This window comes from Pinus tabuliformis, chromosome 2_1 (assembly GCF_031772625.1).
Source record: "Pinus tabuliformis cultivar Carrire ecotype Pingquan chromosome 2_1, CPIR1, whole genome shotgun sequence".
Lineage (NCBI taxonomy): Eukaryota > Viridiplantae > Streptophyta > Pinopsida > Pinales > Pinaceae > Pinus > Pinus tabuliformis.
In genome coordinates this window covers 131,262,972-131,287,409 of record NC_142299.1, presented here as the reverse complement: position 1 = coordinate 131,287,409, position 24,438 = coordinate 131,262,972, and the positions used below count along the sequence as shown (strand labels likewise).

Below are 24,438 nucleotides of genomic sequence, written 5' to 3'. Positions count from 1 at the left end.
GTCTTCCCACTAAAAGAACTTTTGGTCTCCAAAAGACTGATATACTGATCTGAACAGTAAATGAGAGTAACAGCACCCTCTTCTTTCAGCCTCCATACACACTTGCCTTGCATAGTATCTCTGAACCAAAGTCTCTGACCACTTCCCTTCCTGGATGGGTTGGTCTTCCAGGGAAGAACTGTCTTCCTCCTTGCCTTCCTGCAGAACTTCTGCTGAAATGGTCACAGAAGGTAATTTGAACTTCTCTGCCTTGATCATTGATCCAAGGTGGCTCAAACAAATGTGAAGTACATCTGCTCCACAAAACTTTCATTTGTACCTATTTGAAAAGTTGTCAACAACAACAGAAACACAGACAACAACTGGATGGCATAAACTCTTGCTTCAACAAAAGAAACAAATCTCACATCTTGTGAACACCCCCATGTCTTACATCTGCATACAAATGATGGACTAGATAACAAGCCCACAAAACATGCCTTTAAAACAAATGACCCTTCAAGTCAAGCATGTAGAAAAAGACCATTAAGACTCTTTTTCAAGAGATGAAACACTTCATCGTTATCTCCAACTTGGAGACCAAGTTAACTTCTCTCAAGTCAACATTGCATCACATGCATGTCAAAGCAACCAACCCTTTAGTTAATTACACATACATATTCGAATACAATGAAATCATCAACATCCCTATGTTCATGCATCTCAAGCGTATGCATGCATTTCATTCTTCAACTTTCGCTTGAGCACACTGTACTTTCGAAGCTGAAATGAAATATAATGTTGCAGCAAAAAAGTGAGTATCCTACTCAACTTTTCCATTCACCTTCTTAGTAAAAACCTGCAACTTGCATTCCATTAACAAAGAAATGCAAATAGATGCATTAATAGACATGCAATCTTAATTGGATAAGAACTCTAACCATTCCTCACCAATCCCTTTCAAAGGTACTACCTTTGTCTGCACATCAGCATCACATCATGGAATCTTCCTTTCCATTTCTACCATCTTCTCTTTCCACTTTCTTCAGCTTTGGTGGAAGCATTGTTGGATTTAGAGTCCAACATTTTGCAGCAAGATGTCCTTGCTTATGGCAGTAAGTGCATTGCATGTGAATCCTCTTGATAGCATGACTTGCCTTGTCCAATGGACCTTTGGCTTCTTGCTTCCTTTCCTTTAAAAGTTTCCTATATGTGGCCATTCTCTTCCAACATCTAGAAACATTATGATTATCCAAACCACAAAAGGAACATGCAATTCTTTTCCCATATCTATGTGGAAATTTATCATGCTTTGCAAAACCAAAAGGAAGATGATTAGAACCAGATTTATACCTTTCTCTTTCACCTTTATTGCCTTCATGAGGAGGTGAATCAAATGAAGAAGTGGCTCCCTTTGGAACACCATCAATCTCTTCAAGGTTGTCAGAGTTTCCCCTACTCTTTGGTTCAAGTGTGTGCTTCTGAACACCTGCATCTTGCAAATGATGTTTCAAGCTATTGCATTCCTCCTACACAATCTTCACACTTTTGAGGTGGAAGACCTGCAATTCAACTCCTTCTTGGAGCTGTTTCAATGGTCTTCATGGCAGCTTTGGAACTTTCTCCATAAGCTTGTCCATAGCCAAGGCCCAAATACCTAGGCCTTTCCTCAATCATTATTGGCTCAACAATACCTTGTGCATGTCTACCCAAGCCTTTTCCTTCATAGCCCATCTTGGACATTAGCTTGGAACCTATGCCTTTGGTATGTTTTTCAAAAGAACCAATATAAGCATTCTTAGATAAAATTGAAGACAAACTGGAATTATTTACCTCTTCTTCAAGTTGATACTTGACCAACGCTTCTTGTGCAACAAAGAGTTCTGCCTCCAACTCATGCATCCTTTCCATGTTCATATTTGCAATATGAAGTCGCCCCTCTATTTCCTGCAGTTTGTCAGAAAGCATCTGCTTCTCTTTCTCCACGGAATTCAACTGCTCTCTAAGTATGTTGCTCTTCCTTTCATCCTCATACATTTCTCTCACCATATCCATCATGGTGGCCAAATCTTCCTTCATGTCCTCATCAAAGACTCTTGTGAAGAAAAAAGAATTTGAGGACTCACTTGTAGAAGTAGTCATTATGCCAATGAACAAAAGAACTTCAAACAAGATTAACAAAGCGCTTATTCAGCAACCTTGTGCAACAAACCTCTTGTGCTTCAAGGATTGCCTTGAGGTCCTTTGGGATAGAAGAATACATTTAGCCCTTCTCCCTTCTTGTCCTTCCTGAATTGAGCTATCAATAGCTTTCCCTTCACCTCTGCAAACTCAGTAAATAGTCAGTCTACAACAAGCATACAATCAATCAAACAATCAATCCTTGACTACCCAAACACCTTTCGGACAAGCAATCTTTTCTCTGCCAATCAAGCATTCTAATATAACCTTCTTTGAAGGTGGGGTTAATCAATCTCAAGCTCTGATAATAGAGCACTTAGGCTTCTTGTCTAACTTACAAGAACCTCTCCCACTTCCAAAGCTTAAATATTCCCAAGTCTTTATGATTAACCAGTGCGGAATTAATAATGTGCTTGAAAATATAGGTGTATGCTTATGTTTATGTTTTACTGTTTATGTGTTTTAAAATTATGTTGTCTATGTTGATATAACATATATATAACAACAAACAATGCAGCCATAAAATAAACACATAAGACAGCAATTTAATTAGGAGTTCACCCAAAACTCTTGGGCTACGTCTCCGTGAGCTCTAGTCAACTTGACTAAGCTCTCTGGGATTATGGTATAAGTCCTTTTACAAGCTCTTGGCTCAACTCCATTGGTTTACACGAACACAATGGGTTTAGACACCATCTTATCCCCGGCTCTTCAAGCTCTCAGCTTTCTAGCTCAGTGCTCTCGCTCTGGCTCTCGGCTCTGGCTCTAGCTCTTGGCTCTGGCTCTAGCTCTAGCTTCGACTCTTCAGCTCTGGCTTCTCTGAGCTCTTAGCAGTCCACTTGACCTCCAAGCGACTATCTCAGCTACTCTGTGCTTCATCTTTCGCTCTCTCTTGCTTTCCTTCTACATTAGTTGCTCTCAATTGAGCTCTCCGCCTCCTTTGAGGTAACTTTTTCAGCTTTTCAGCTACCCCAGTCATTTCTCTGTGTATCATCTCTCTGCGCCTCTGCAACTTTCCTGCTCCCTGTCAATTCGATTGGCCATCTAGCTCTGCGGCTTTGTGGCTTCAAATGCATCATTGCCCATAAAAACGCCTACTTGCAGCATGGCATGAAGATCTGGAGTAGTTACAAAGGTTTTGGGGCCTTCTCAAAGGCAAAAACCCAAAAATTGAGAAAATTCCATTACACAAAGAATGTCTGCAAAATACACTATCAGGCGTGATTTTCGGACTTGAAATCCTATTCAATCGCCCCTAAAATCCCTATTGGGTCCGCCATTAGGCGTTATATTGCATCGCATAAGTGTTTTGGAGAAAATCCCAAATACACAGGAAATACGTGAAATACCCGACAAAATCCTTCTTATTGGACTTCAAATTATATCGCATCCGCCTTAATATTGCATCGGGTCCGCCTTTGGCCGCTTTCACAAGCCCCACCGTCAATTTACGAGATCTCTGATCCAATGGTCAATATGCGATTTCGGGTGGCTTAGGAATACAGAGGTTACCCGCCCGAAAAGGCAGTTTTCCTCTCTCCTCCGCCAGCGACGCGACGTTCATTGTATGGGATCGGGCGGAGCTGGCCCAATACCATTTACCACTTGAGGCCCGCCCGAAATCCCACTTGCAGAACTCAAATTTTATCAATTGCGCCTATAATTCCCCTTTGAGTCTAGCTTTACTGCTTCGGGCGTTTTTTCTTTGTATTTCGATTTTTACACCGAAAAGCGTTAATACACAGAAAATCCCTTTATGGCAGAACTCAAAATTTACCAGGCTGGGTTTATAAAACCCATCGAGTCCGCTTGTAATCACCCCTTTATATCATTGCGACGCGACGTTGCAATGTGATATGTCGCAATCGCAAGTTGCATTGGCCCGGGGGTTCGTCCCTTGTCTCATGCCATTATTGATGCCAATCCGCCGATATTGACGATCGCACTATCGCATGGCCCGGGATCCCGCCATCGAACACAGGCCTATATCGGAGATCGGCAATTGGGAGTTTCTCCCCTTTCCGCTTAAGTCCACCTCTTAGACCCTTCTCCGATGTGATTTCCCTTTATAAGGGTTTTTTTGCCCATTTTAGGGGATTTTGCCTCTTTTTCCAAAGAACAAAGCGCATATTCTTTCTGCGATAACTTTTGCATCCTAAGTCCATTTTTGCCCATTCAAGTCGCTGTAGATTCAGAATGAAAAGATCTCTTCCATGGGGCTATTTCCAGGATATTCCTTCGACTTTCATTATCCTTTGTGAGGAACACTTAGACTTAGGGGTCTATCCAAAATCCATTTTGGATCACAACACCTCAGATCCCCTATCCTATATGGCAGAAACTGAGATCAAATTCTTCCTCAGTCCAGGGACATATAAAACATTTGTCATTGTCATGGGCGTATGTGACTCCCTCTCAAAAGAAACAGTCCCACAACCAACCACCTTGACCTTGGTGTCATCACCAGGTATCACTTCACGAACAACCCCATCGTCGATGAGATAAAAGAAATGCTCCCTGACACTTGACATATGGCATTTGTCTCCATTGTCAATGTACCAAGCATGTGAAGGGTTTCTACAAGAAGGAAGACAAATAACCAAGGAGAACTCCTTCTCAAACCGAGAAAAGAACTCATCCATCTCCGCAAAAGTTGAAACTTGCTTCTTCTTCTTCTTCTCTGGGCATATCACTACATAATGTCCATTCTTATGACAAGCAAAGCATTTAACTTTTCTCATATCCTTCTTTTGCTCACTCTTCTTCTTGGCCCCACCATTGCGCCCCTTCTTGAACTTCTTCATACCCTTAGCTACATGGGCCAAATTCTCCTCATTATCTCCAAGCTACTGACTAGAAGAGTAACCCCCAAGTCTCAACTCCTCCTACATGAAATCATCCCATAGTTTTGCCCAATCAAGCAAGTTCTCCCTAGCAACAATCCCATGCACAAAGTTGTCCCATGGTTTATAAAAGCCAATTAATGCAATTCTAACCAACTCAGAGTCATCCACTCCATCTCCAATAGCCTCCAACTCATCACGTAGCTGTGTTAGTTTGGTAAGGTATGAAAACACTGTGTCATTCTTTTGTCATCTTGGCGCTCAGTCATTTCTCCTTAAGCAACAATTTCCTATTCTAATTTGAACTCTAATATAGTTTGCAAAGTGCTTCCCAAATTTCAAAAGCATGGGTATTACCTATGATATGAGGAATCACATGGCTTTTTACTACTGACTAGAAGAGCAACCCCCAAGTCTCAACTCCTCCTGCATGAAATCATGCAATAGTCTTGCCCCCATAGTTTATAAAATCCATTTAAGGCAATTCTAACCAACTCAGTGTCATTCACTCCATCTCCAATGACCCCCAACTCATCATGTATTTGTGTTAGTTTGGTAAGGTATTAAGAGACTGTCATTTTTTGTCATCTTCATGCTCCTTCACACCAATTTCCTATTCTGATTTGAACTCATAATTTGCAAGGTGCTTCCCAAATTTCAAAAGCATGGGTATTACCTGTGATATGAGGAATCACATGGTCTTTTACTACATCAAGAAGAATCCTTTGCTGTAACGACCAAAAGTCGTATACGCAATGGAAATCTTTAAAACGCTTCAAAGACATAAATGTCCATTGTAAAACATTGACATCTTGGTGCTCCTTCGTTTCTCCTTTGCACCAATTTCCTATTTTGATTTAAACTCATAATTTGCAAGGTGCTTCCCAAATTTCAAAAGCATGGGTATTACCTGTGATATGAGGAATCACATGGTATTTGACTACATCAAGAAGAATCCTCTTTGTTGTAACGACCAAAAGTCATATACAGAGGAATTTTTAAAACGCTTCAAAGACATAAATGTCCATTGTAAAACATGTCAATGTATGTTGATTATTGTCTATTGAATTGATGTAAGATGATTACAAAAGAGAATGAGGGTCTGCTTATATACCCTAGGCAGGTGCCCTTACATGAATGGGTCATGTCTCTAAGACATGCCTCTTCATTATTAACTAACTAGGCATTACTTAATTAATTATTATTTATTATTATTATATTTATATTTAAATTTATTATTTTTATATGAATTATATTCCTAACATTTGCCTTCACATTCTTCTTATTATAGGTTGCAAACTAAACTAGATCTTGAGTAACAACACACACATTCTATGTGATATCTCACACCTCATTCTCTTCCAATATCGGTACAATTATTTCCTTCCATGCACTGAAATTTGAAGCTCCTTTCAATCTGTCCCCAAACCAGTAGCCATGACAAAAGGAAGAAATCCCCTTCAATTTATGAGAAAAAACTGAGTACAAGGTGCTATCCCAATTGTTGATTCAATATGAGCAACCAAGCTCTAATACCATGTTAGGAAACCACTCAAGAAATTCACCACAATTCAAGTTTTTCTTGTGGAACTTTCATCAAACACTTCGTCAACACTCAAATTGCAACTCCAATAAAAACTACACTCAGAAAATTGCATTCACTCAGCAACTTCAATTCTGAATTTATGAACAGCATCACAGATGATAAATCAGCAAATAACTCAGCGAACCATGAAATTGTACTCAAAAAATTTTGGACAGGAGTCCCTGGAAAAACCCCGAAGAGAAAACTAGTTTAGGAATGGGAGGAATTTATTATTTAGCTTCACCAATCAAAATTTGCACAACAGAATATAATCCAGCAATGAAATTACAGATTTATCTCAATTTCTGAGCGACAAAACAGCCACCAAAACAGTTGTACAGCTTACCTTGAAGTTTCCCTATGTTGCCCAAATCATATGGCCTGTGCAGACTGCACAACCACCAAATGAACTTCAAAATTGTATTGAAATGTGTGCAAACAATTGTTGTATGGTAAAACATTCCATTAGAAAATCATGCCACTTCTTTGCCTTGATTTGCATACAGATAGTCTTTAGTGCGACTTTTTGGAAGCTTTTCCGGTGCATTTTTCCGGTCTAATTTCTCTAAAATCCAGCAGGAATTCATTGAAATCACAAGTTTGATGGGTAACCCCTGCACAATAGAAGTGCCCGCAAGGTTTTTCAGGGTGTTGAATCCATACATACAGTCCAAAAACTAGTTTAAATAACATAAATCAAGATTTCACCACAAATTTTTCCACAGGATTCCGGCACTGGAAACTCCGAAAAGATGCACTAAAGACTGCTTATTCTCACATATACGGTCTGCAATTACTTATCACACTCCCTTGGGATTCACGCCAGCACTCGTCTCAGGATTCATGCCACTTGACTGCTATACTCAGCAACTTGTCCTTCTTCCTTCAGCTCGACCTCTCTCCCTTCTCATAAGTCTCTCACTCAACAATTAGAATGAGCTTCTCCTTGGAATTCGTGCCAATATAAATACAAGAGAGGTTGTCCTTCGGCCTTCCACCTAGCCTCCAAGATCAAGGGTTGAAATTCAATCTTAAGCCCTTTTGATCCAATGGTTGTGTTTTAATCTCTCATTGAGATTAATAAACTACACTTCTCTCATTAACTTGATATCTCATAAAGTTAAATTAAACCCCAAATCACTTTAGTAAAATTTCCCACATGCTATCTCCAAGCTTATGCGGAAAACACTTTTCCTAGCTAGCTTCTAACAGGATTCCCCACTATTTTAGCTATGCCTTCCCTCGTCGAAAGGCCATTGCATTCACTAAGAAGGCCCTGAAAGGGCAGGGTATTGAACTATGGCCCTCTCCCAAATCGAAGCCTAGGGTCAAAAAAAATGGGTTGTCCTAATGAAAGATGGGATGCAAATCCATCTTTGTGGAAGAGAGAAATGCTTTCCAGTTTGAGCTCAAGCAGAACAGGGACCTCATTCTCCACAGCAAATCTTATTTCATGGGGCCGAGGGAGATGTATCACAATTTTTGACCCCTAGATTTTGATCCAGAAGTTGATATCCCAACAATAGTTCCAGTGTGGTTGTATTCCCCCCACTTTCCTTTGATTTTCTGGGAGTACCAGTACTAAGCAAATATCATAAACTGCCTTGGGTGTTTTATGGACAGTTCCAAACTGAAATCAGGTTTGGGTCCCATATTCGGGTTTGATGTTATTAGCTTGGTAGGTTCTTTTGCATAGGCTAGGTGTCAAGTATGCACAAAATGTCAGATTGCCTCTTTAGGTGCTTGCTCATGAGGAGTAAGTAATTATTATGATTTCCCTAAGTTAACTCAGAAAAAGTACATTAACTGATTTATTAATTAATGTTGACTATTGAGCCAAGTTTCTAAGGATAAATAATTCAATTACTTAACTGACTTTAGATCTAATCTCTATTGCTGATCTCAAGTGAGGCCTAGGATCTAATCCTATCCATTCGTCACTTAGGACATTAGGGTTAGGAATTTGGCTTAATGAAATTATAAAATAAGCCCAAGGAAGACGTGAAAGACACATTGTGATTAACAGAGCATTTTTGTCCAGAGAGCGAGAGACTCAAAATTGAAAAGAAGAAAAAGGTGTGAAGCAAGAGGTTCGAGTGAGCAAAGAGTTTTGCAGGTTGCGCACACATATGAAGGGGACAGGTTTGCTTGGGGTGATGGCCGAGACTTTCTTGTGCACAGGAGGAGGTTGAGAGTGTTGAAACTGAATTACAGCAAGCAGACAATGAATGTTGGGAGGCCAAGAAGGTTGAGGTTGCATTTGTGGAGTGGCCCAATAGCTTCAGGTGTGCCAAACTTGCACAGAGGGTTTATATCCCAAATGAGGGTGCGATGAAATCACATTGTAAAATGCAATCGACACTCGACAATTTCATTTTCAATTGAGCTCGAACTCATTGCTAGAGGGGTCACAATTGTGTGTAAGCTCGAGGCTTTCACTGAGGAAAGAGACTAGCTAGCTACACATCTGCTAAAAGAGACTAATTTACTAAAAGTAAAAAACATAAGCCAAGAGGCTGAGCTAAAATTCAATTAACCAAGGTGACTGAGGCCAGATCCTAGATGCTTGTGCCTGCTAGAGCTGGAGGCATGAGGCCGCATTGTAGATGAACTTCTATGTGAGCCAAGCGAGCGTCAAAGCTGAGTAAGCAAGAGCAATGGTGGCACTGAAATCATTGTATTTCATTAAGGCATGCGATAATTTCGTTGCGTTCCTCGTACTTTTCCTTGAGGACCCTACCCAAGAGCATCTTCATCTAACAATGGAAGGTGATGGAATTGAGATATTGGCTCCATCTTCCCCTAGTATATCCAAAGTATAGAACCCAACTACCTACTTTAGTTTGGATTTCAAAGTTTGAGTAGGTTTGACGATCATTTGTGCGGTGGTTGTTTAACTTTGTGTTTGATCCTGAGGCCTTCCCTAAGGGCCTTAACCTTTAGACCCTTGTCGAGAATGCATTTTCTGACAAGGCATAGCACTCAAAGGGACTTACCAGTTGCAGCTCATTACCAGCCCCCCCCCCCCCTTGAAAAATTCCTTGCCAGTTGTAGCCAGAGACTTATCCAAAGCCATTTTCTTTCAACCTCAGATGTTAGGAGCATTCCTCGTTTCGTCCTTCCCCCAAGGATCATGCAGTCAAATTCCCAGATAACTCTAGAGGACTTGAACAGTAAGTAAATGCCCTAGTCGCCCTCCTTGCCATCAGTTATCAGACTCGGGCATTCTTGACATCATGGACGTCATGCACAGCTCTCTCTCCCTATGCGCTTCACTGGGCTGCTGATATAGGTTTATACATGTTCATGCTCATGAGGATGTCCTATTGTTTGTAATTTTCACTACTTCATTTTGCATATCTAATTTTTGTATTAGATTTAGCTTTTCTAGGAGTGGCATTTGCACTCACACATTGTACTCTCACTGGGATGTATCTTGTAGTCCATTGAACTAATTTTGTGTACATTCATTGGACATTAATAAAAGCATCTTATTTTATCTTATCTTATCCATGGCTTTTTCTGAAGGTCTTCGTTTGTTCACCATTGCCTCACCTCCATCAAGCTCGTCATCACCTCCATTGTTGTTATAACAGTGCAACAATTGTAGCTCACTGCTCACCTCCAAGCGAGCCGCTCAAGCTCAGGTAAAAATGCACTCGTATTAAAGCACGACAGAATGAAAACTATGTGCAGCATGGCAAGAACACTGCACATCCCAATTTTTACTGCAACCTGATTTTTACCTTGAAAGGATGAAAACACTAAATGATTTTTATTTCGAGCCTCTTAAAAAATCTGTTTGAATTCGCCTTTAATTTCATTTTCAGGTTCAAAATTGAACGAGTTCAAATTCATTCAGGTTCGTCGAGGTTTTTTTGTAATTTGTGTGTTCTCTATGGGTAAAGTTCCATGTTGAAGAAGGCCAAGTTTTCAAAGCAATAGAAAGTGAAAGAAAAGATGTTAGGCATACCTTTTGGCTGTGTTATATGACTGGTTTTCCATTTATTTTTCGCTGCAAATTTATTTAAAAGTTAAAATACCAGTATATATATATTTTCAACAGTCTTCAAAAATAAAAATAAAGACATTTTACTGGGTGGAATATTTTCTGGGTATAAAATAAACATCTACGAAAATCAAATCAGACCTAGTATTAAAAGTTAACAATTTGTGTAGAGGTAAATCGTGATAGAGGATTACTAGAATAAATTAGGTAACTCTGGACAGAAGACTCATTTTCAGTGGCCAACCTTTGGACTATAAGCAGCTCTTGTTCAAATGTAACCATCATCAAGATTACAAGCATTTTGCTAGAAATTGTGCATAGAACACAAAACGGGCAGCAAACAGTGATTCGCTTGAAAAGATTCACCCTTGCTGTGAAGAAACCTATGACAGCCACATATCCACCTCCAAACAGGTCAGATGCTCTAATTCTGACAACCATATCTCAGAATAATCAATTTGCTGCTCTAATCATGGATTTGGGCAATATGATTCAGACCTTTGCAAAGCCCAATCTCACCCACCAGAGCTTGTATTTTCTCCACCACTACAACCTTCTCTTCTACTGCCATCTCTTTCTTCCCTTACTCCCCAATCCTTAAATCAACTGACTGTAATGAACAAAGTTCGTATACTCAGAAGAATCCTTTGATACCAATGTAACAAACAAAATTTGTATGCTACAATAATCTTCAGAACACTCCGAAGACAAACACATCCATTGTAGGACAAGTAATTATATATAAGAATATTTGAATACAAGTGATGATTCATTTACAAACGAGGGTCTACTTTATATACCGAGGTAGGTACCCTTTCAAGTTTCAAAAATGATCATGTCTTTAGGGACATGCCTCTTGATTAACTAATTACTATTTAATTAACTATTCCTTATTATTATTTATATATTTATATTTATTCATTACATTGCCTTCCTCTTCAAAAAGCTTTGTCCTCAAAGCTTATTGTTGACAAGGTGTATCATCTATTTCTTTTTCTTATAATCTTCTCGCATATTTCGGAACTCTTCGAATTCTTGGAGTTGTCATCTTCATTGATACAAAATGATAGGATCCTCTAAGAGATAAACAGAACTGTCGCACTGAGAAAGAGATCTGACCATCCTAAATCAATTGTCTATGGAATCGTGTGGTAACTAGAAACTTGAGATGCATTTTTATCACAAGATTGTATTATGGTGACATCGGCGTTCTTGGAAACATAAGTCACTTGTTTCTGGCTGAGATATCTGCTTTTAGAATTTGGATGACAATAAAGAGTTCTTGTGATGTGATCCCTCAATCGGTTTGTGGTAATTTCATGGTTTCTTGAAAGAATATTATTGCTTTCAGGTACAAAAGTCGTTTGATTAATTGTGAAATCTTCACTTGAAATTTCCATTGCTTGAACCACAAAAACTGAGTATATCTTCATTTCAAATGGTTTATCATCTTCTTGAGTTGTCATATTGACCGAATCAGTATCCGTTCCTTTATCTTCAGCTTGGACTATTATCACTGGAGAATTTGATACGTCTTCTTTAGTAAGTTGTTCTAACTTGTCTTTTCGCGACTTCTTGCCACTTTTAAGCTTCTTTATTTGTGTAAGAAAGTTTTGATTATGATTCCTTAGACGTGAAAGTTCTTCATTTAGTGAATTGTTGACTTTATCTTTAGTATCCTTCTCTTCATCTTTTAAACTTTTGATTTGTTCTAATAAGTTTTTATTAAGGTTCTTTAAACGTAAATTTTCCTCTTCTTGTTCTGATAAGTGCTTCTTGATTGCCTTCTTTGTGACTTTAGTCTTCTTCACTTGTGCAAGTAATTTTTCAACGTGGTCCTTGAGGCGAGAAATTTCAACATCTTTTTCCATTACTTCCTTGTAATGCATATCCGCAAGATCTTTATATTTCTGTTGTAATGCTTTCTTGTTTTGTCGAAATTTGGCTATTTTGTCTTTCTCTTGATCCTCCAGCGACAATTTCTCGGTACACCGGATTACATCGTTTTGTAGCGGTGATGATGGGCATTTAGCTTGCAATTTGGGTTCCATTTTCTTCATTTCCTTATCAAAATCTGCATTTTGTCGCCCAAATATTGCCATTAATTGTTTTATATCATTTGCTAATGATTGAATTTGTGCATCACTTAGATATTCAACAAAAATAAAAGTTGTGTAACATTTTTTGTAGACGACATTTTGATTTCTGAATGGCTCTTAACAAGTAGAATATCCTTCTGAACAAAAAGGACATCTCGAAAAGAAATTGTTCTTCTTTGTGGAAATCATCTTTTTACTTCCCTTTTTTTTACAAATATTGACTCGCTTTTGTCTTTGTCGGTAATTTTATCAAATGATATTTTGATTATAGACTTTATATATTCTTTCTATGAGATACCCTGCTGAAATATAATAAGTTCTTTTCTCTTTCTTTTTTTTGCTTCACACTTTCATCAACTTTTTTTAAAAAATACCTTTTATATTTTTTAATGTTTATTTTATATATAACTCCTTTTTCTTTTTTTATTAACTTTTTTTATTGTGATGACTTTCTAAAATTCCAAAATTTTAACTTAATTTAGTTTTCGTCTATTATCTTGTACAATCATGACTCTACAAAGACACAATCAGTTTGAGTGATTGGTCACCTTACATTAACCTTTTTTTAGTGACGCAATAACTATTTTTCCCCAAAGTAGCTGGCAAAAATTATACCCTATTAATTTTAAATAGCTATATAAATCTAATTATTAAATGTTGCAATTGTGACCAATGAACGTGACCTTCCCAGCGGATAAGGTAGAATGATGACAGTTCGTACGTTTGTGGTTGACCGTGATTTTAAGCGCAGCAGAAGTGACAAGGATTAAGATGGTGGTGGTTAAACAAGGAAGGTGATAGTGTGGTCTAATGTGTTGGTAGATCATGCAACAAGTTACAGCAATAGCAGGGGTCGGTGGCAGTGGGGGTCGGGGTGAAACAACGAGGCAGGGAGAACAGTCGACGCTGCGACTAAGTTGTCGGCGGCTACAGAGGGTTGTGGGAGGCCGGAGGCAACTGAACAGCTAGCGGTCGTACAGGAAAATGATCTGGTGGCGACATACAGAATCGGCCCTAGCAGCTTTGGCGGTGGTTGGTCATTCGTCGACAGTCATATATATATATATATATATATATATACATATACTTTAATTACTTTCTTTTGTATAAATTTTATTCTTATTTTTATTTTTATTTTTCCTAATGATTTTTTTTCTCTCTTATTTTTTTAATAATAGTTGTTCTTTTTTTTACTTTTTCCTTTTTATAATTTTTTAAACTCTTTTTTTTATAATTTTTTTTCTTTTCTTTCTAATTTTTTTTCTTTTTTTAATAAATAATAGAATTTTCTTCTTTTTTTTCCCGATCTTTCTTTTTCTTTTTTATAACTCTCTTTCCTCTTATTATTTTTTTAAATGGCTAACGGCCTAATGGGTAAATTGGAGAACCTCCAACAAAGTGTAGTGAAATGCTTCAATTGCAGAACAACAAGGTTGACGAAAAGTTGATGGCCAATGGTCGGGATCTGCCAACATGGCTATGACACCAATGTAACGAACAAAGTTCGTATACAGAGAGGAACCCTCTGATACCAATGTAGCGAACAAGGTTTGCATATTGCAATAATCTTCAGAACACTTGAAAGGCAAACACATCCATTGTAGGACAAGTAATTATATATAAGAATATTTGAATACAAGTGAGATGATTGAGTTACAAATCAGGGTCTGCTTTATATACCTAGGCAGTTACCCTTTCATGAATGGTCATGTCCTTAGGGACATGCCCCTTGATTAACTAATTACTATTTACTTAACTATTCCTTGTTATTATTTATATATTTATATTCTATTCATAACACTAAAACTCCCTCCATTTGGATACAATCCCTTTTGTCAATCCTCCACTTGACCCCTTCGCTCCAATGGTGATTGAGTAGATCTAGCAATTAAGCTCTGCAGATATCTCCTTTGTAATTTCGTAATGGAGAAATTAACAATGCATACCAAAACAATAAATTGGAACAGTAAGTAAATGAATAATACAGCCACAAATTAATACGCAAGTGACACTGGCAAAATTATCTGAGCCATTATATTAGCAAAGAGTAAAACTAGGTCGGTCTGATTTAGAATCTGCGTGGTTGACCAAGCCATATCCCTACCCATACCGACTCGGTCAATTATCCAGTTCGACGGTTGGTCCGTTATCGAAACGGCCGAGTTGGTCACCGATTCGGTCGGTTCGGTAATGTCGGACCAACTAAGCCCGAATTAAGCTAGTTAGTCTCAACCGCGGGAAAAAAGGCGAGTTGGGCAGACTTGAAATCAATTTTTTTGTCTAAACTATTTCCTAGCCCCCCTACCCTTCTTCAACGCCTATAAAAGTGACCCAACCCCCTAATATTTCCTCACAACTATCTCATTGCATTTATGTGAGCATTTGTGAGTTTGTGAGCAGTTGGAGTTGGAGTTGGTTTTTGGAGCAGCATTGAGGAGGTTCTTGGGCAACCTTTGGAGCAACATTAAGGAGTTGATTTTTGGAGCAATATTGGTTATGTGTTTTTGTTTTAATCTCTATATGTTATATGTATTGGACAGTACACTTGGCGCCATTTTGATATAATAGATATATTCATGAGCATGCTTTGATCAAGTGTTGTCTTCTCTCTATTATTCTAATGCTTTGAGTTTGGAAACATGAATGAAAATCTTTAAAAATATGATTTCTCATTAATATTAAATATTTAATGGACTTTTTACAAAGACTGAGGCATTGGAATCAACTAGTTTGAGTCGATACCGAGTCAGAGTTGACACTCGGCCGGTTCCGAGTACAAGTCTGAGTTTTCAAACTATGTATATTAGTAACATGGGTCTGAGTACATAGAGTGAGATGGACTGATAGAACCTAGGCTTGCCAAGCAACCTGAGCAAAACCCAGAAATATGTTGATGACCCAATAGAAGACTCTAGATAATGATCTTGTTGGTTCCGTGAATAAATTGTTGTTGGCTACCAACTAGAATGATAATTTTCCTACCTGAGTACTGTTGGGATCAACCTAAGATTTTAACCACCAACTCCTCTCCAAAAACCCAGAAAGTGTTTGGCCCAAACCCTAGATGTGAGAGACCCCACCAAATAGTGTGTACAGCCAGCTAAGCAGCTAGAGCGCCCCTATGCAAGAAATGATACCATGGGGAATGGCCCCAATCTGTCCACTGGAAAACTCCACCAATATCCTCCAAACTGAACTACAATTGGTAAGTGCTCTTGTGAATTATGGATGAATTCACCAAGGCAATAAATGGGTACACGAGGGTTTCTGTCCTGGGGCTACAGAAGTTGGGAACCAGGTTCTCCAAACCTCACCAAAGACCACATACATAAATCTAAGATGCCCCAATGATGTGCTCCACTACTCCTTCTATAGATCTAATTTTATTAATGTTCTTGAACCACCAAAGAAAGATAAGTCAATGGAACTTAAAAGTACAACCTAGGAGTGAGAAATTCCATTGTACTTTTGACCATTTCTAATGAAAGATCGTAACTGTGATAATATCTTTTCCATCGACTCTTTAAAATATAGACATTCCTGGCTTGATAAGGTTATTACACAATCACAAAGTCACTAGAGTAGAATCTCTTTGGCAGCCCTTGAAGCTTGACTTGGCATTCCATTTGGAAGAGAATTAGCCATTCTCTTAACTCTAACAAGCCATTAGACATATGCACCTATGGTTTAACAGTGGTTACCAGTGCAAGTAGTGATTGTTGAAGTTTCTAAGTCTAACAGTTAGAACCCTCCATGTACTTTCATATTTATTTCTTCCTACTTATGATTAATTAACAAGTTATTTACCATGTAAAGGCTAAAAATAAATACAAGTACATGCTCAACACATTACAGATCATCAACTGAAGGAAAATATAAACAATCACACAAGTGACACCGTTGCTTTTGGACTAATGTCCCCGGAAAAAACCCAATGCGGGAAAAACAGTGCAGCTATCTGAGGGTTTGATTTATTAAGCAGTTTCAAAATACAATCTGGGTGCCAAATCCGGCTCATCCAACAGAGAAAAATATCAGCAGTAGTACCTCTCAGTCGGAGATACATGTTCTAGCTAAAACCTCGAATAAACACTCCGACAGCTCCACAACTCCAATCTGCCCCACGAAAACCTAGCGTCAGCCTCTAGGGACTCTGTCAGCTCTCTCTGGCCCAGCGTCTGCCCAGCGTCACTCTGGCTTGGCCTGCGCCAACCTCTTGAGGCATTGCGTCAATCCTCTGGCCCTCTACATCACCTACGTTGGCCCTCTGAGGCATTGCACAGCTCCTGGCTGCCTCTGTGTGAGTCGTGGTTGGCTCTACGTGAACCTTTGGCTGCTTCTGCGTCCCTCTCTCCGACTTCTGCGTTGATCCTCCCAGTGCTATCTCTGCTTCTATATTCACTGCCCCTCAACTGCAACTCCTGATCACTCTCTCAACTTTCTCAATAACCCAGCCCCAGAAAATCGAAATCTTGATCTCTTGGTGTGTTCTCCAAGTGACCCTCAAGTTTCCTCTTATAATTTTCTCGTTGACAAATCAACGGCCGAGATTAAGTCCCTAATCAATGACTAAGATTAGATCTGGCTTGATCCATGACTTTTGGACCATTTTAACACAGTTTTATATTAATTCACATTAATATTTTAATTTACCTAAGTTTAGACTCAGGGAATCCATTAAAAATATTAATTATTCTAATATCTCCCAAACTGTTTAGAATCTGCCCAAACCCTTTCTGGGTATTTGAGATCTCATGTGCCTTAGCCTGTCCACCAAATTTCGTGGCTAGAGCACATCCGATGCTACCTCAAATCAACACTCCCTCTTAACGAAGACTGTGCTCTAGCAATACTCCTCACTAAGTATCACCCTGATCATCCACCATCGGTCCCTGTGTTGATGCTAGGCCTCCTACCCATCATCTACACTATTGCATCTCGTACTGCTACCCATGGCTCTGCCATTGCCATTGTTGCATCTATACGATAGCTCCCTCTGCATCCGTACTGCTGCCCATGGCCCTACCACTGCCACTACTGCATCCCCTCTCATCTTGTTGCATCATGTTGCCCATAGCACTGTCACTGCAACTCAGTTACTGAGAAGTAAGTAATTGATCTCCCAATTCTGACCTCTCTATCAGGCTAAAGACCCCCAAGATGATGAAGCTCCCTCTGTCGCTGACAAGTGCTCCCTCTCTGAGCTCTGTGCTACTGCAACTACTTCGTGCCTCTTGCACCGTTGCACACCTCTTTGTGCCATCCTGCACTGGTGCAACACTCTCGTGCTTCTCGCACTGCTACCTCACATTGTCATGAGAATCCTGCACTGTAGCTCCCTTTGTCGCTCCATCCTCATCCGTGTCTACTAGCATCAGCCAGTACTACTACTCCTCATCGGGGCTCCCGTAGCAAGGTATAATCCAAGAGGCTAGGTACCTCGAGGATCCTGCCCCTCATCGCCTATAGTCTTCAAACTATAGCTCGATGTCTCCCGACTTCCGATCAAGTGGTGTGTGTGCACTCATGGCACAGCCATCGTCTGTCTCCACTTCCTTCTCTGCCTTGGTCTCAAAGGCTTCTCCCTTGTTGTTCTTCCTTGGACATTGGGTCGCATAATGACCCAGCTCCCCACAGTGGAAGCATTTGACCTTGGAGAGGTCCTTCCGCTTTCCCTGCTTACCCTCAGATGCTAGGGCAGCGTCCACCTCCTCCTTGATTTTGATCCCCTTTCCGCTGCTTCCCGTCTTGATCAACCTCCCGATCTCTTCTTAGTAAAGAGCTGCCCATAGTTCCTCCCAATCTGGAAGGGTCTCCCTGCCGAATATGCTCTGGACAAACACCTACCAGTCTTCTGCTATGTTACCGGATCCGTCAACCTTGGGGGCTGGATTCGCGGATCCCCGGATCTGATCCGGATCCGGATCCGGATTCGCTTGGATACGCCTAGGAACCGGTTTAAAAATGTTTCCTTCGCCATAACACGCATCCCGGTGTTTAAACTACAGTTCGTGTGATTTTTGGTTTTTTACAATACAAATAAAAGTCTCTCTGTTTGTATTCGCTGAATTCCGGTCTTTTTGTTCACAGGAGAAATTCTTCCCCAATTAATACCTACCTTAAAACCTGGCTTGTAAATGGATCCGGTGTGTTGCTTGTACCCACCACTGCGGGGCACCCTCGTTGGGTCCTACCGGCACCAATAGAACATATCAGTATTGGACAAAAAGAGTGTTAAAACTCTGGTTCAGGCTTCAACGCTATAACCCATCTTTGTTGATATCATGTTCACTGTATTAAACACATTCAGCGCTATAACCCAACATTGATGTTTTCTTTCCATCGCACAACATAAGTTAGAAATATAGTCAAATACTATTTGTATAAAAAATCAAGGCCAAAAAATTATTGTTTTGGAGATTATTCACGCAGACAAATGTCGCAACTCAACTTCTAGGAATAGCAAAGGGGGTAGTATTAATAACTATATAATTTATAAACATATTAAAATGATAGTATAGATATCCTGTAAAAAATTAAAGTTATAATACTATATTTTATAGGATTATATAAAGCAAAATAGAATCTGCCTCTTTCCTGAGCTTGACCGAGAGTTAAATGACCCACCTAAGACACAGCCATTAGCGCACCCAACAACAAATCATGTTTTTATTAATGGTTAATATGGCGGGTGGAGAATGACTCCACATTAAGTCCATTGTGTTGTTTCATGGCTCGTGAACTCTCCCATTTGTTTTAGGCATCTCGCATGACCTCGCATTATATATATTAATTAAGCTTTATTATATTTTAAAGTTACTTTTTATATTTAGATATTAATTAAACTTTATTATATTTTAAAGTTACTTTTTATATTTATATATTAATTAAACTTTATTATATTTTAAAGTTACTTTTTATAATTATATATTAATTAAACTGAATGATATTTTAAAGTTACTTTTTACATTTATATTTATACCGTTCAAAATTTATAGTTTATAATTATTATAAACTTGTCTTTTAAAAATTATAATTTAAAATTAACTTCTATTACTTATATTATAATTTGTGTTGCAGGATAAATAGAAATATTAAAATTTATATATTTATAAAATTAAATATATTAATTTATTGTATCATATATTTAAAATATACATTAAATATTATACAAGTTATACATTTAAAATTTTGTTTTTTTACAAGTTGTAATTTTTTTGACTAGCTACTGTTTATCTTCTCAGAAAGTAAGTAAACATATTACTGGCTCAAGGTCTAGAGGCATCTTGCAAGTTTGCAAGTCACCCTTATTACAAACCACACAAAACTTACAAATTATTTTTATAAGTGGTCAATTTTGTCTACACATAATGATGTAGCGACATGTTGAGGTCTTCAGATTGTACCAATAGAGGTTAGACTAGTGACCATAAATATTGTAGCCTTTTACCTACCATGGAAAATATTTATATACTATATATACCTGTCGTTTCCTCGCCGTATCCGGATCCTGGCTTTTAAAAAATCTGATGGATCCGTACCCGGATTCGAATCCTGGTAACTTAAGTCTTCTGAGACTGCATTCAAGGTTGTTCTAACCATCAACTTTGGATCTAGTGTGGCCCCTACGGAAGTCAGCTGATCCCGAATCTCCTTCAATCAACCGAGGAAGGTGTCGATCTGTTCTCCCTTCTACATCTGGTATAACCACAGCCAATTTTCTAGGAGCATCTTCCTCTACATGTAAGTATGCTAATACAACTTGGTCAGGGCCTCCCACATCTCCTATGTTGTGTTCTTCTCGACAATATGTGGTACTATATGATCCTTGACCCCGTCAAGGATGATACTCTTATCCCTCGCCATTGCTTCTTCGTACCTGTCATTATCAACCAGGTCAACTGGGACCGCTATTGTCTTCAAGACGAAGTGCTTGACACAATTTTTTTCAAGTACGGATAAGATTTTGGCCTTCCAGACTACGAAGTTTGAGGCTCTGTCTAGTCTATCCTGGTCTCTTACTCCGTGTAGTGCCATTTCGTTGCTCCTCTACTTCCCTCCTAGAAGTGCTCGGTGTGACTCCCTCTGAGCCTCGATTTCCCTCCTGGGAACCCTTCTGCTAATGTCGAGATGCCCCCACTCTGATCATTTGTGCAACTGCACTACTGATCCAAATTTCTCAGCTAGAAACCCTCGGTAGCAACTCCCTCCTTGGCCTTGCCCTGTTAGGTACTATTCTTACTACATTACCCCACCAACTCCACTCTACAAGTTACCCACAGCCTCCTAAACCCCAACAAACTGAAGGTTAGACCTCCTAGGCTCTAGACAATCCCGGCACCGACAAATCAACTTCCTTAGCCCACTACGTCAGCGCTCCTAGCCTCTGTGTGGCTCTGTGTGAGCCTGTCCTTGCCTCCCTCAGCCTCTGTGCAACCTCTTCTTGGATCGAACTTGATGACGCAGGCACTGCATCACCCCTTCCTTGTTGCTTCTCTGCTAGGAACAGCTTGTCACTCAGGACAGCTGTTTTCTGCTGCTATTGCTTTGCTAGGCTAATGTCCTCAGTTTTCCTGTGATCTACAACCACGATTTGATACCATGTTGAAGTTTCTAAGTCTAATAGTGAGAAATCCTCCATGTACTTTCTGATTTATTTTTTTCCTACTTTTTCTGATTAAGTAACAACTTATTTACCATGTAAATACTGAAAATAAATACAAGTACATGCTCAACACATTACAGATCATCAATTGAAAAAAAACAGAAACAAGCACACAAGTGACACCATTGCTTTTGGACTAATGTCCCCAAAAAAACCCAGTGTAGGAAAACCAGTGCAGTGATCTGAGGGTTTGATTTAATAAGCAGATTCAGAATATAATCTGGGTGCCAAATCCGACTCACCCAACAAAGAAAAATTTCGGCAATAGTACATGTTCCGATTGAAACCCCGAATAAACACTTTGATAGCTCCACAACTCCAATCTGCCCCACGAAACCCCAGCGTCAGCCTCTAAGGACTCCGTCAACTCTCTCTGACCCAGCGTCACTCTGGCTTGGCCTGTGTCAGCCTCTAAAGGCATTGCGTCAGTCCTCTGGCCCTCTACGCCACCTATGTTGGCCCTTTGAGGCACTGTGTAGCCCCTGGCTGCCTCTGCGTGAACCCTTGGTTGCTTCTGCATCCCTCTCTCCGGCCACTGCGTTGATCCTCCCGGTGCTATCTCTTCCTCTCTGCGTCTATATTCACTGCCCCTCAGCGGCAACTCCTGATCAGTCTCTCAACTTTCTCGGTAACCCAACCCCAGAAAGTCGAAATCTTGATCTCTTGGTGTGTTCTCCAAGTGACCCTCAAGCCTCCTCTTATACTTTTCTCGTTGACAAATCAACAGCCGAGATTAAGTCTCTAATCAACAACTAAGATTATATCTGGCCTAATCCATGACTTTTGGACCATTCTAACACAGTTTTATATTAATTCACATTAATATTTTAATTTCCCTAAGTTTAGACTTAGGGACTCCATTAAAGATATTAATTATTTTAATATCTCCCAAACTGTTTAGAATCTGCCCAAACCCTTTTTGGGTATTGGAGATCTCATGTGCCTTAGCCTCTCCACCAAATTTCGTGGCTAGAGCACATCCGATGCTACCCCAAATCAACAGTGACTTAAAAACTTCTCACAACGATATTGTCATACCTCTTTTCAGGTAGGTAGCACACTTAACAATGATATAAGAGATTTATGTTGGAATATATATTAGGTAGACTCTATCCCTTCAGCATTATCCAGATGAATTCCGAAGCAGAATATATGACACAAATCTTAATGCATTGATTGTGCAATGGTGACTTTAACGACAACTACACGTCAAAAATGTTTTTTCTGATATGTAATTCTCTTGTACAAATTAATGATCATGAGTACAGTGTTCAACAATGCACAGAAGGTTTCGCAACCTGCTTTTTGCCAGTCTAAATTGATCAAAGCAAGTGTATTTTGCATCCTGCATCTTGCAAGCCAAAAAATTACCAGAACAGTCCCATAGTTTAGTGATATAAAATGTCAAAAAGCTGACTTGTTCCAGCACCGAACCAGCATACAAATGAAATGAAAATTATTCGCTAAGAAACAACAAACATTCACAAAGTATTTGCCAAATACATTGCTAGAAAGAAAGAATTGAATACAGATCACCATTCATGACAAGATATATACCTGTTGCATATCTGAATAAAAAAGCCCGGGTGACAAGCCATACGTTCCAGCTTTCATTCTCACTTCTATAAGCGGGAAATCAAAAACTTCATGTGTCCTGGATCCAGTAAAAGTACCATGAATCAAGGTACAAAGGTCTGCAAAGTTTTCTGCTTTAGTAATATCCTGGAACACATTCCGACAACGTTCTGTAATCACTTCAGAAGGTGGAATTGCTTTCTGACCGGAAATCTTCCTTCCAGACTCGTTTTCAATTATTCCTTCATCTGTCTTGCCAGTTTCCTGAACACTAACAGGTGTTTCCTTGGTTGTCTGTTTGCAACTTACTTCTTCATCTTGGTACTGTTTCAGCACTGACAAAACAGCTTCCTGGATAGCGTTCCAATAAACATAAGGATACAGAACATATCAGTTACAACTATATCATCACCTTACTTTAAAGCAACAATCAACTTAGATTTTACCTTCACTGGTCCAGACCCACTTGGAATAGGAGCATCTGTAGCAATTAAAGGCTGTAGCACCTGCTTGACCCATTCAGGGGGATCAGATGCAACAGCCTTCAAAATTTGATTTCTGATCCCGCCTGCACTCATGTTTGAGGTTTTCAAAACCTTCTCCAATATTTCTGCCCAATGCATATTTTTTCTCTTCTTTGTACCATCTGACAAAACGGATGCTTTTGAAGTATCTGGTATGCTTTTGTCCTTCAATCCCATAGTCAATAATCCACTTGAAGGCTGTAATTTCGCTTCAACCAGAAGCTGACAAGCAAAAAACACATACAAGTTTAAAGCCAGAAAAGGTAGAGCACTCCAAGTGGTAGAGTTCTTACGATTAGCCAGAAATAAAACATATACCACTCCTCAACTAAGGAAAAATTGATTTAACAATTAGAGGAAAACAAAAGATCCACTATGACTTCAAAATATGATAAAATCAACAGCTAACTTTCTACTGTTTTATGCTGAATCAAAGTTCCAGATGTAACATACACTTGGTTAACTCTAACCAAGGGTGAGGCCAACACATCCAAAATCTATAAACTTCTAGGGGCGTGTCATCGAAGATGCATCTCTCAACACAATCACACCCAATGATCTTTATGGTTCTGAGATCTATGGAACTAGCTTGCTGATGTCTCACTGGACCGTGAATCTAGGATTAACAAAGCCTGGACCCTCCTGTTATAGTAAATGATTTGTTGCAAACAGACAGTCCCACAGACCATCATCTAGGCTTATAGGTCCATCCTCTACGTCCCAAGAGCATCTTTATCCTAGGATTCTTCCTCCAGAGGATTCACACTTCGGGAGGCTCAGCTTCAGGGACAGATAGGATAATTCTACGAATATCCAACAAATAACCAAAAGATAGGTCAATGGGATAAAAGTTGAGCCTTGGGAATCGAGCTTCCAGTCTAGATAGAGGTAGAGTTTGCAGTTTAATGTGGCCGTACTCATCGTGGTGGTAGTCTGAAGATCCCAGTAGTTTGTGGGGCAGCTCAAATACCAGTCAGA

The 24,438-nt window shown here is 39.3% G+C and overlaps 1 protein-coding gene across 1 annotated transcript in view; it reads right to left on the bottom strand.

The window, feature by feature from the left end:
- Window positions 1-24,438, bottom strand: part of LOC149199118 (uncharacterized) — a 155,313-nt gene that overhangs the window by 63,640 nt on the left and 67,235 nt on the right. The window contains exons 3-4 of the mRNA XM_089402301.1: window positions 23,383-23,682; window positions 22,919-23,287 (exon numbers count right to left, since the gene is read on the bottom strand). Coding sequence (XP_089258427.1) covers window positions 22,919-23,287; window positions 23,383-23,682 — 669 coding nt within the window. The remainder of the gene's footprint in view (window positions 1-22,918; window positions 23,288-23,382; window positions 23,683-24,438) is intronic.